A 12,164-nucleotide genomic window follows, 5' to 3' on the forward strand; every position below is an offset into this window, starting at 1 on the left:
TTTTCTTCCTCCCAGCTTTTTCAAATAGGCAGATGTGTGTTTAAATGTTATTCAGAAGGAAATGTTCAATGGCAAGGATATCTTTAGAGTAGAACAGGCTTTAACTCATATGGTGTGGTTTCAGTAAAATCAGGACGGTTGTCCAGAGTATCTCCCGCATCTGGTAGAGTGCCAGAAATTCTGTTATCAAAATTGTATTTCTTTGCCCTTGAAGGCTTGGAGGCCCGTAGGAATACATTGTTAAATAAAAATAACCGTTAGAGATGTCTGAACTGTTTCTCGCAGAACACCAGCGTTCCTAAGGTGGTCATTCAGAAGGTGTTCTTCAAAGGACTCTATAAAGAAGACAGAGGCTGGGGAACAGTATATATCATAGCCCCCTCTTAGACAGTCACAGTGCATATTAGCATATTGAAGGCTCTGAGAAGTCTTGGATTAAGAGACCTGTTTAAATTAACCCAGAATTTTCTAAAATCATTTCATCATGAAACACATTCCTCCCCACAAAGCATCTATAATTATTTCATTGAACTTGAGGGTAATTGGGTGGAGGGGGGCAGAGCGGGTTAGAAAGAGCAGGGCCTCAGGAACAAGAATATCGAAGTTTAATTCCTGGATCTGCTATTTATTAACTAACCAAATGGTCAATGTTGCTTAAACTTTTTTGGCTACAATTCTTTATTTATAAAGTAAGTTTAATAATCACCTACCTCACTGGGTTAAAATGGTAAATATTAAGTAAGGAAGAACCATTTGTAAAAGTTGCTGGCTCATGATTCACTCATGAGATGCTGATTTTGTCAACTGTTCTCTCTGTCTCTCTCTTTCTCTCTATCCTCCCTCCCTTCCTCCCTCCTTTCTTCCCTTCCTTCCTTTTATGATTCTTTTTTAATTTCAATAAACTTTTAAATTTCAGAACAGTTTTAGGTTTACAGAAAAGTTGCAAAGATAATACACAGTCTCTCCACATCCCACACACACCCCCAACTTCCTGGCTCCAGCCCCCCACCATTCACTTCTTTTTGTGTCTGTTTTGGGCTGGGAACTAGGAACCGGACTGGCCAGCCAGGGTCTTCTTCACAGCACTATCAATCTGCAGGGAGATGAGCAGAGACAGGTAAATCCATACCTACAAGACTGGGCCATGAGGGCAGTGCAAAACACCAGGTGAGTGAAAGCATTTAGGAGGGTGACCTCACCCAGACTTGGGAGCCTGGAAAGGCTACCAGAAGAAAATGTCCACAGAGAGGGAGTCTGATGGATGAGGAATGAGCCAGGCAAAGGGAGGGAAAGGAGAGTGTTCCTAATGGGATACAGCCATCTGGGAAGGAAGAAGAGTACCTGAGTGAGGGTGTAAAGCTTAGTGAAGGATGCCGAGGAAATACCGCTTCACTGGTGCCCAGCCTAGGAACTACTTTCAGAGTCATGCTCCTTGATGATGTCATTATACAAACTTTCTTCTGTAAAATTCTTGCAGAACTGGCTAAACAGACAGATCAACTTTTCCAAAACAATAGTGACTTCGAGCTGTTAACCAAAGCACTAAAGTACTACTTTTTTTTTTTTTTTTAAGAAAATTCGCCAGGAAATAATGAGTAACAAAGGAGGGGAAGTAATTGTGAACTTCTAACACAGCTGGAGCTGTGTGATTTGTCTTGGGAGTTAGCTTTGTACGCCTCTTGAGAAATAAAAGGTAAGGGGTCCGTCCTCTTCGGAATCCCCATAGCACAATATCTGAAACTTTTCGTTCGGTAACTCTCACTACATACACTAGTCCGGGGACTCCTGTGAGCCTCTCAGGTCACCACCACAACACGTGGAGCTGAGGGAAGACTGGGTCTTTTCTGAGAATCCCAGCAGTTAGCCGAGGCTTCTGCACGGAGGCAGGATGTCTGCGCTCTGCACCCCAGCCCTCCCCAGCCTTCCCAGTTTAAACTGCGGAAGAGTTTAGAAAGTACATCAAGCCCGCTCTCAAGATCCTCACCTGAGCTAAGCATGCCAGCCGACTGCGGAAACGCCCGCCACGGGTAATGCCCGCTTGTGTAACAAATCCCCACTCCCGGCTCTACAACCCCGTCACCCCCCCACCCCGCCCCGTGCGCGCGCAGGCTGAATCGACGGCGCCCTCCCCCACCCAGGCGTTCCGCAGCAAAGCTTCCTCCTCCAACCTCGGCTCCCCCCGCCCCCGGGCCCGGGGACCTTTCTTTAAGTCTTTTCGGGTCTCTCAGAAGAGACACGCAGGTGCTCGGAGACGCTGCTGGAGAAAGAGAAAAGCGCTACCGGAGTAACTGTGCGTGAGCGCCCCGGGGCGGGTCCCGGCGGGAACACTCTCTCAGGCTGGCTGGAGCGCGGGGAGGGGCCCGGCGGGGCTGGCACTTCTCACGGGGTGTGTGACCCGCTCGGGTGCCAGTTGGAGAGGCTCATTCACTTTGGCGATTGCTCCACAGCCATGTCCGAGATCTGGGTTCTCTGGCCACTGGTGAGTGTTTTCCTGCCCGGGCGGGAGCCTCTCCCAGCTCGGCCACTGGGCGGGCGCTGGACTAGCTCCGGGGGCGTCAGGGGGACGCGCGCGTGGGCGGCGGGCTTGTCCGGCCTCTGACAGGCTGGCTCACCAGGGCTGCCAGGACTTTCCCTGAGGGCGGGATCTCAGGAAACCGGGGAACTCGTTTTTCTTGGGGCTGGATATAGAGCGGTAAGCCCGCGGGGCAGGCGGAACAGCTCCGGGTGCTCCCCGGGGACGCTGTTCGCGGCCCAGAGAGGGGTGGGCGCGGGGGGCAGGCCGGGGCGTGCGAGATTTGAGTGTCGCTGGAGGGACCGGAGACTGGAGGGGATCTTCTGGACAAGTCCTTACAAGTCACGCCGAAGCACCGCTGCTGTGCTGGTGGATGTGCGCGCCGCGGGGCGGTGAGAACCTGCACTCCCTGCACTGGTAATACAGGTTTTCCGGCAGTTCCCAACTTTAGGGAATAAATCAGCCCCGAGGCGGTGGTTAAACCTGAGGCTTTGGACTGCACCGTTTCTTTCTTGAAAAAGTTATCTTGGGGCTGAATGCGCCTTAAGAGACTTGTTTACCTTCTTATCGCTACACAGAAAAAGAAACTGTTTTGTTTCCCTTCCGGTAATCCCTCTCCTTAAGACCGTGAGTCACTATCTCAGGTTTGGTCTTTTTTTTTTTTTTTAATTTTCTTCTCTCCATTTTCTTTCTTGTTATCTTTCATTGCTTGCTGAACTCCGGGGCGGTAGGGAACCTGGGCCTCACTGCTCAGGCGGTGGTACCTGCTGCCACCGCGCACGCGCTGGGGAGCCTGTACTTGGCCTAGAAGCCTAAGCAGCGGCCACCTCTTTTGGAGAGTCCCTGCCTCAGCAATGCCAGCGTGGTGATGGCTGATCGAAGACACTGGGCCTCCAGAGGTTCATGTGAGTTCCGAATTCTCTGAAAGCCAACGGATTCTTACTTTGTTGGTCCCCATCAAAGTGCCAGGCACTGTGATCAGAATGTCTACGAATGTGATCTCAGTTCATTCGCAGCTGCGCAGGAAGGAAGATGTCCTCATCTCCATTTTACAGATGGCGAAATGGGGTTCAGTAAGCTTAAGTAATTAGACCGAGTCCAAACAGTAAGCGGCAGGGCGGGGATTTAATTTAGATCCAGTTCCAAAGCCCGGGCGGTTCGTTGATTGCACCTGATGTCCAGATGACAAGAGTTGAAAGGAAGAAAGCACTGATGTCTGGAACAATCTTATGATTGGAAAAAAAAAAATTTCCCTGATCCTTTCAGAAATAATGTACAATATTTGGGCTCCTTTAGGAATTTTCTTCGAGAAAATTTAGGATTCAAAATTGAGAAACCATTTATACAACCTCAGATCACACTCTTCTCTTCCTTATCATTAACCACTGCCTTATTGCAGTGTTAGTTGCTTTGACAGTCTCTTAGCTCTTGGAACAACAATACTAATAAGTGTAGCAAAATTATCAAGGCCCAGAGCTATGCTTAACTTTTATACTATAGCATCTTTACCAGAGGTGCATGTTTAAAGCACCAAGGAAACTGCTTTTCTGAAAGAATGCACACACATTCATACACACACATATATGCATGTATGTATACATACATATTTATTTATATATACATGTTATAATATCTATAATATATATTAAACATAATTTGCTTATTACTGTTATATATGATATGTGGCCTAAGAAATTAACATTTATCAAATAAAATTTATCAATACAGAGGTGTAAAAAGAAAAAATCTGACATAACCCTATCACCTAGATAATCATTGTTTGCATTTTGTAGTATATCCTCTATTTCTCTTTTCTAATATGACTCTTAAATTTAGTTACACAGAATGCTGCCCTGCCCCCATCACTGGCACAATATCACGCCTCTATTCTTAAAGAAGTTTCCACACCATTATGTCACCTTGTGTGTCTCTAGAAAATGCTTGCTTTTATGACTTCGCACTTAGTAGGGCTTTATTTACTAGTGTGCAAATAAATTAAATGGGGGCTCGAGTGCTAATTACATGGAACACAGAAGCAAGTTTGGTTTAATCATGTCAGTGGGCTGGAAGTGGATGGGAGGGAGCGGCCATATTTTCTCTTTTCCTCTTTCTTCCTCCAGTCCTCTTGTGTCTAGCGCAATCTATGGTCAGCAAATATCCCATCCTTTACCTCTTTGCTTCTCCTCCCTTCTTTCTTCCCTCTTGGAGTTAGTTTTCTCTCCCCTAGTTTCTGGGTGTCATTTCCATGGGACCTACGATAAGTAAGTTTGAAAGCCCCAAACAATTCACAAGTGTCTAAAGGATACAGAAAAAGAGGCAAACTTACTTTAGAAATTTGTGTGAGAAATAGCTGTGAGGACTGCTGCTGCTTCTTTTAATAGCACATAGTCCTGATAGGCTTTGTCTTGTACTGTTTAGGTCTATGGTTAGGCAGTTACTAGATTAGCCATTTTCCTCTCCTTTATTTCTTAGAGCACTTCTCAAAATTATGGTCGAGGACAAGGAGAGGGCCGCTGAAAAAGAAGTCGGTGTATTTATAAGTAATCATACAGAAGAGTTTCAGGGACAAAATAAAGGACAGTTGTTTAGTTTATAATTTAATAATTTTTCTTAAACCAGCCTAAGAGACATGAAATAGGTTGCAATGTGTTTCTGTTTATTGTTGTTTTTAACAGGTTTTCCTTAAATCATAAAAAACTTGAAAATTCTTACGAATAAAATAAATTATGAAATGTAATTTAAAACATTAACAACCAGGATGGAAAAACAGAAATTTATAAAAGATGGCAAGATTGGAAAGGAAAAATGAAATTGATATATGGAAATCTTTGGGTCCTTCATGACTAGCTACAATTGGGTGAATGAAAAATCTTCTATTGTCTGTCTCCATAATACAATTACCACCCTTGGTGGCAAAATTAGAGTTTAATTTAGAAAAAGCAATTTTTATTCTTGCGTTGAGTTTAGAGAAGGCAAAAGGTGAAAGACAAAGAGGACTCAGGATTTGGATGTTGTCTCTAAGTAAGTTTCTTTGGGACACTAAACAAGTAATTTACTTCTAAATAGTTCTTAGTGGTGGAAATGTCAGTAGTTCAAAGGAATCTCTCTGAAGGCTACCACAACTGCCAAGGACAGAGTAATCATTTTCTAAGAGATGATCAAAAACCTGAATAAGGAAATCCCCCACTTGAAAACCCCTAGTGAGTTAAGTGCCTTTTGGTGAATTATCTTAGGTTCCAAAAGTCCCTTAAATGAGCACATGTTTTGTAATAGGTACTAAAGACTTATTGACTTATGATGAAAAATAATAAGTAATCATGTAAAGATAATACCGTATATAGCTTATTACCAAAAAATTATTTATAGGACCATTGTAAGTACCTTAATGGATAGTATTGTATTCTTTTTGCTGTGTGTGTGTATCTATTCACAAAAGTGGGAAAACAGCATTTAACTAGCTAATAAGTCCTTTCATTTTCTGGAAGACCCTTGCTTTAAAATGAAAGAAATAAAATGAATAAATAAACAAACAAAATGAAATAAAACAATGTATCTTTAGCTTCTTATGTAGTTGGACTCCTAACACCAATTAACTATCTTCCATTCAGTCTTAAACAGGAACAAATAATTCAAAAGTACTTGCCTACTTTCATACTATTTTCTTTGAAGTGAGACTATGAGTTGTAAGGCCCAAATTAGAAAGTTGATCATTGTAAGATTGTTAACTTCACCTTCCTCAGAAGGAAATGGGCTAGTTCTCCTCTTTGATCACAGCTCCCTTTCTGATTTGGAATGAGCTTTTGTGCGACCAAGCCATCCCCATCTTTGGGCAGTTAGAAACAGCAGCCATTGCTCTCTTGGACACCTGGCCCGAGATCCACTAAGTGCGGGATGATAGTGACTTTCGTATGAAATTGTACATTTTGAGTAAGGCCAATCTTGTAAGTTAGCAAATCTGACTACAGATTCAATCGTCAGATGTACTCAGCCCAGCGAGGCAAGCAAGCCTACCGTAGGTAGGTTTTGTTAAGCTGTGAACTGGGATAAACTTGGAAAATTAGAATAAACTTTGCTTCGGAGTCATTAACGTCAGTCTGTCCTACAGTCAAGTGATGCAGCATTCTGGATTTAGTCTCCTCTGTGTTCTGGGAGGCCATAAAAATATAAGATGTGAGAAACATCAACACTTTTGATTTCTGAGGTCAGAGATCTTAGAAAAAAGAGGGGAGACAGAGAGAGAAAATGAACTCAGAACCTGTGGTGTAAGGCTCTTGCCCCTTGCTGAGGATTGAGCTATGGTTTTTAGCCATCCTCACAAAAGGATCCTTGTTCCTGATGGACTGTTTTTTCACATGGATGTCTGTGTGGATTTAGGCCTGATTTCAAAAATTGGGCTTACACTGCCCCAGGCTATGTTTTGTCTACCCTGCACAGTACTGACACAAACAGTATGTATGTGTGCAGGTATATATTTTTAATATTAGCTGCCACCCCTTAAATGTTGGAAGATTTTGGTTTCTCTTGAAAACTGGAAGATCTGGACCCACATGCCACCTGACCCCCACTCCCCTGGATCAAATGGCTGCCCCTTTGGTCCACGTGCACCTCTCCATTTGACCAGCCCCTCCTACACTTTGTTGTCTGTTCCACCTGGATGCTTTACTCCTGTGATAGCCCTGGGACCCCTCTGGGCATTTAAGGACTCTAGGGTTCTAGTTTAGGACTTGGTAGCCCTCCCATCACCCATTTCCTCCACCAAAGATGACTTCTTTTCTTTTCGGGCTTATTTTTAGAAGGGTCATTATTTCTCCATGAAAAGTCAAATTCTGATTTGCAAGTGCAGAGCACAGATGCTGTTACTCTGTAACACTCTTATCTTCTCACATGTAAATGTGGTCGCCTGCTAACCTCAAATTGTGCTTCCTCCAGTTGGTCTTCAGCTGGGAGGAGCATCAAAATAACCACCAGGGTTATTAAATATTAAGTAACAGAACATAATCATAAGGAGACCCCATTCTCAGAGATCCAGATTCTTTAGGTCTGTGTTGGGACCTAAGCATTTTTTAAATTTTTAATCCATCACTACATGATTCTAATGTCTTTCAGGGTTTTGAAAATGATTTTTCTAACTCTAGCACTAAACTCAAAATCTAATCCCAGATGAAATTCTCTGGGTTTCCTCATTTTGTTTTATTTATGGCTTGATTCAGTCAGGGGTCTAACCAGTCCCGTACTCCCACTGCCTCAGCTATCTCTCTCCTGGTCTTCCCAAGAAACTAGCCTTAAGAAAGAATGAAAACATTACTGGAATAAGATTACCTTGTGTAATTTTATTTACTCATTTTGAAAAAAGTAAGAACGAACGGGATCTTCACTTATCTCTTTAATATAGAAAATTTTCTTTTATTTGTTTTTATTTCAGTTTTTCAATAATGCACCTACTACAAAATGTCATTACTATTTCCTTACCCTTTACACAAATATATTCGAGATGCATTATACAATCGGAAATGGTGAACTATTAATGGTCTTTTTAGAATTCCTTTTTCCTAAAGTATTGATAAGTAATTAAAAGTCTAAAGAGCGAATGACCAGAACTAGCCTCTTGTTCCAGTTGTGTCCTGGACAGTAGGGGACAGTGAGATTTCAACCCCCTAGTGGGGCCTGTAAGACTGGGAAGAAGTTCAGGTTCCTAGGGGCCCCTGATGATTCCGGTTCTGAAGACTGTTTGCCATCTCTTGTCTGTTTAGTTCAGTGATAGTTCAAGATGGGAAATCCTAGTGCTCAGCTATGAGGAGTTCCCAAGTGTGTATGCACCACTGACCTCCCTCAAATCCAGAATCTGAGGGAATCAAGAGATGGTGGTTTGGGCCTGTATTCATTTCCCATGGCTGCCGTAACACAGCACCACAGACTGGGTGGCTTAAACAACAGAAATTTATTTTCTCTCAGTTCTGGAGGTTAGAAGAAGCCTAGACTCTGAGGCAATGATCTCTTCCTCGCCTCTCTCCTTGGCTTGTCAATGGCCCTGTGTCTTCACGTCATCTTCCCCTTGTCTGTGCCTGTGTCCAAGTTTCTTCTTATAGGGACACCAGTCATATCGGATTAAGGTGCACCCAAGGACCTCATTTTAACTAATTTCCTCTTTAAAGACCCTATCTCCAAACATGGTGACATTCTGGGCTACTTGGGGTTAGGACTTCACCATAGGAATATGGATGTGAGGGAGATACAATTCAGCCCATAGGAGTCTGAATCTCTTGAGCTAGCTGTGTGACATGGACCAGTCACCCCACCACCCGTTTGGGGCATAGCTTCTCCTATAAGGTGAAGGGCTTGGGTTGGGTCATCTCTAAAACTCTTCACCATGATTACTGGAGAGCTTCTAGTCAGCTTGAATATCTATAATCAGCCTGAAGTGTGTGCTCAGTATTGAAAAATCTCGCTGACTGTTCCAGAGATGTCTACTTATTCTTGCTGCCATTTTTCACCACCAGACACCTTTTTTTTTTTTTTTTGCCTCTGCTTTTTAAAATTCTTTTCCTGTTTGCTTTGAACTTCACTAAGAACAGAAAAAAAGGTGATTTTTTAAACTTCCTTTTCAAACCCTAGCTCATCTCTTAGGGCCAATTGCCGCACTGCTTCTTTGAAGTAATGCTAATGGGATTCTCAGTTTCTTCCAGTAGTTTGTTTAATTCAGTCACTGCAATGTTACTCTATTTGTAATTGCCATGTTAAATCTTGGGTGTTTATGATTCCTGGGAAAGTGTGGAGAGCTTGTCAAAGTGAAGTGATATACCTCAAGGGTAGCCATCAGTTTCTGGGTCTGGCCATTCCTGCTCCATTCCTGCTTTGTTTCTTCTACGTAGTAACCAGGTTGACTATGAAAAGTGATTCATCACTGCTGCAGATAATTAATAAAAATCCAGCTGTTCTTTCAGTTTCTCATCATCTGATACAAGGGACAAAGTCTCACGTCACCCTGTTTCTGAGAGTTTCAAATGGAGCAAATGCAAAGATTGGAGGATAGGAAGACTTCTGATTCCTATTTGTGCATTGCAGATCCCCACCCCTGCAAGGGACTCACAGTGGGTGTGATGGCACTCAGGCTGGAGGAAGGGAAACCTAAACTCCCCTTCCTTTCAAGCTGCAGACCAGGGCTGGGAAGTTTCACCTTCCCTGCCAGCCAGAACCGCAACCTGGACAGTCCTGCTACAGTTTTCCCAGACTAGAGGGCAGGGGACTGACTTCTGGGTTCCAGGAAGTTCCTGCCAGACTGCCTCCACCTTCAACATGCATTTGCTTTGAAGGTTCATTGTATAATTAACACACAGGCGTCTTGCGAACAATTGTCTGAAAACAAATTGAGTTGTTTGTGTGCCTACGTGGAGAAAGCAACTAGGACAGTAATTTGTAAACCTGAAACAGCCCAGAGGTGTTTGGGCCAGAGTTGTCGAGTCCTCCCTTGGCCAGTCCTAACTGTGGGTTATTGGACGAGTCATTTCATATACTCTGTGCTCAGCTTCCTCGGCTATAAAATAAGGCCGTAATAATTCCTCATGTGTAGATTTATTGCGATGACCACGAGGTGATGTGTGTGAATGAACTTTGTAAAAAGCTAGGCAAATGTCTAGGGTTTGGTTTCCTGACTTAACATTTTCACAAACAATTCAGAAGGAGAGAGAGAAGCAAGTTTTCTGATTTGCAGAAAATATTAAAATCCTGTAGATAATGAAAGATGCAAGGAGATCCATTTTTAAAATCTATATTGAAGCTGAGCAGATGCTCATATGGTCCCTTTCTGCTTTGACGTTCCAGGATGCTACGAGACTGCAGCATCTATGGTTCTGATTGGCTGTATGATCCCACTGTGGCTTCAGTGGTCAACATGTTAATTACCAGTGTGATTCAGGAGACATTTACCTTTAACTCTCTTAATAGCTAGCTGCTAATAATGCTTTTGCTGAGGTCCTCAGGTATGTCCCCATTTGGGCTAAGCCAAGTTCCTCTAGGTGTGACCTGCCTGGAAAGCCCTTCCCAGCTGGTCATCCACTTGCAACAAGTCACTGCCCAAATGTCTTCTTATTCTGTGGCCTTCCCAGACCACTCTTCCTAAAACATCACTACCTCACCCTTCAAACTCTCCATGCCCCCAAGCTTGCTTTATTCCTTTAAATAGCACTTATTCCTCCTTGACATATTTCTTTGTTTCTTTATCATTTCCCTCCACATGATGCTTAATATTATGTGTCGACATGACTGGACCATGGCACCCAGATATTTGCTCAAACATTATTCTGGATGTTTCTGCGACAGTTTTGCTTGTTTTTTTGTTTTGGTTGATTTGTACATTTAAATTGGTAAGCTTTGAGTAAGTTAGATACCCTCTGTAAGTGAGTGGGCCTCATTCAGTCAGTTGAATGCCTTAATAGAATGAAGACTGAGATTCCCTAAGGAAGAAGGAGTTCTGCCAGACTGCCTTTGGACTTGAGCTGCAGCTCTTCCCTGACTCCTCAGCATACTGGCCTACCCCATCAGCAGAATTTGGACTTGCCAAGCCTTTACAGTTGTGTGAGCCAATTCCTTAAAATAAATCAATCTCTCTCTCTTCACACACACACACACACACACGTGTGTGTGCACACACACACAAGCACTATTGGTCCTGTTTCTCTCAAGAACCCTGACTAATACAGTACACTTCATTTACATATAAACTCTATGAGAGCTAAGTCTTTATCTGTTTATTGCTCTGTTCTTGGATGTCTGTCTGGCACACAGTAGGTACTCAACAAAGTATTTACTCATTTAAGTAATTGATTAATGTGTTAGCTAATATTATTCCCAGCAGAATATAAAATTGAGGTCTCTCTGACTTTTTAATCTTTGTCATGATGGAAATTTTAAATTAATTGTATTCCTTTTTTTCCCATTTGGTTATCATTTGCCTTAGTTTATCCACTTTTCACATCTTTGATTTAACTGATTTTCTGGCCTTTTCAGCTTTTTTGAAAAAAAAATTTTTTGAGCATTCTGATCACTTAGTTCTTTGTGGGTTTCCTGCCTTGTCACAGTCAAAAACACCCCAGTTTCTGCCTGGAAAGTTTGGGTTAAATCTTTGCATACTACAAACTTGAGCTAATGCAAAAACTTAAAAAAACACAAGCTGTGTGGAACACTGCTTACATAATATCTTGTAAGAGTTAGAACATGCTCTTTAGACCCATCTTTCTTTTTTTATCCTTGACATAATTCTTTGATGCTGAACTAAGTAGGAAATGTTTCCAGAAATTCAGCTCTGTGAAGCAGGTGTGATCAAATATGAGATGAGTTTGGCGCTGGTATCTGCTCCGTGGCCAGTGTTGTTTATGTCTTTCACTGTTCTACTCCAAGATTCACATTTCTCAAATTCTGAATGTATTTTTGAACAGTGGGTTTTGATTTCCAGTCAAAAACTTCAAAACTAAAGCAAAATTAGAAAGTACATTTCTCTTAGACATCTCCAGAATGTTTAGTATATGCACAGTTTTTTTTAGAAATAACACTAAGGTAACAATTCATAAATGTTACATTACATAAATGTTAAGCACTCTCTGAGTGCTTGATCATTTAAACCAGGAATTGTGGACCTGCTTGTAATATTGTCACATGA

General features: G+C 42.5%; 1 protein-coding gene across 14 annotated transcripts in view; it reads left to right on the plus strand.

The window, feature by feature from the left end:
• The first annotated feature begins 2,133 nt into the window (after positions 1-2,133).
• The window catches only part of FAS (Fas cell surface death receptor), a 35,182-nt gene continuing 25,151 nt past the window's right edge, over positions 2,134-12,164 (plus strand). For 6 of the 14 annotated variants that reach the window (XR_007471139.1, XR_007471140.1, XR_007471137.1 and 3 more), the window contains exon 1: positions 2,135-2,479. Coding sequence is in view for 4 of the 14 variants with exons in the window: in XM_049696599.1 (XP_049552556.1) it covers positions 2,450-2,479 (30 nt within the window). In the remaining 10 variants the exon portion in view is untranslated. Of the gene's footprint in view, positions 2,480-2,754; positions 2,930-3,277; positions 3,418-12,164 lie in introns of those variants that run through there. The other 8 variants (XR_007471142.1, XR_007471143.1, XM_049696600.1 and 5 more) reach the window with 5 other exon arrangements.

Source organism: Orcinus orca, chromosome 14 (genome assembly GCF_937001465.1).
Source record: "Orcinus orca chromosome 14, mOrcOrc1.1, whole genome shotgun sequence".
In the NCBI taxonomy this organism is placed as follows: Eukaryota; Metazoa; Chordata; class Mammalia; order Artiodactyla; family Delphinidae; genus Orcinus; species Orcinus orca.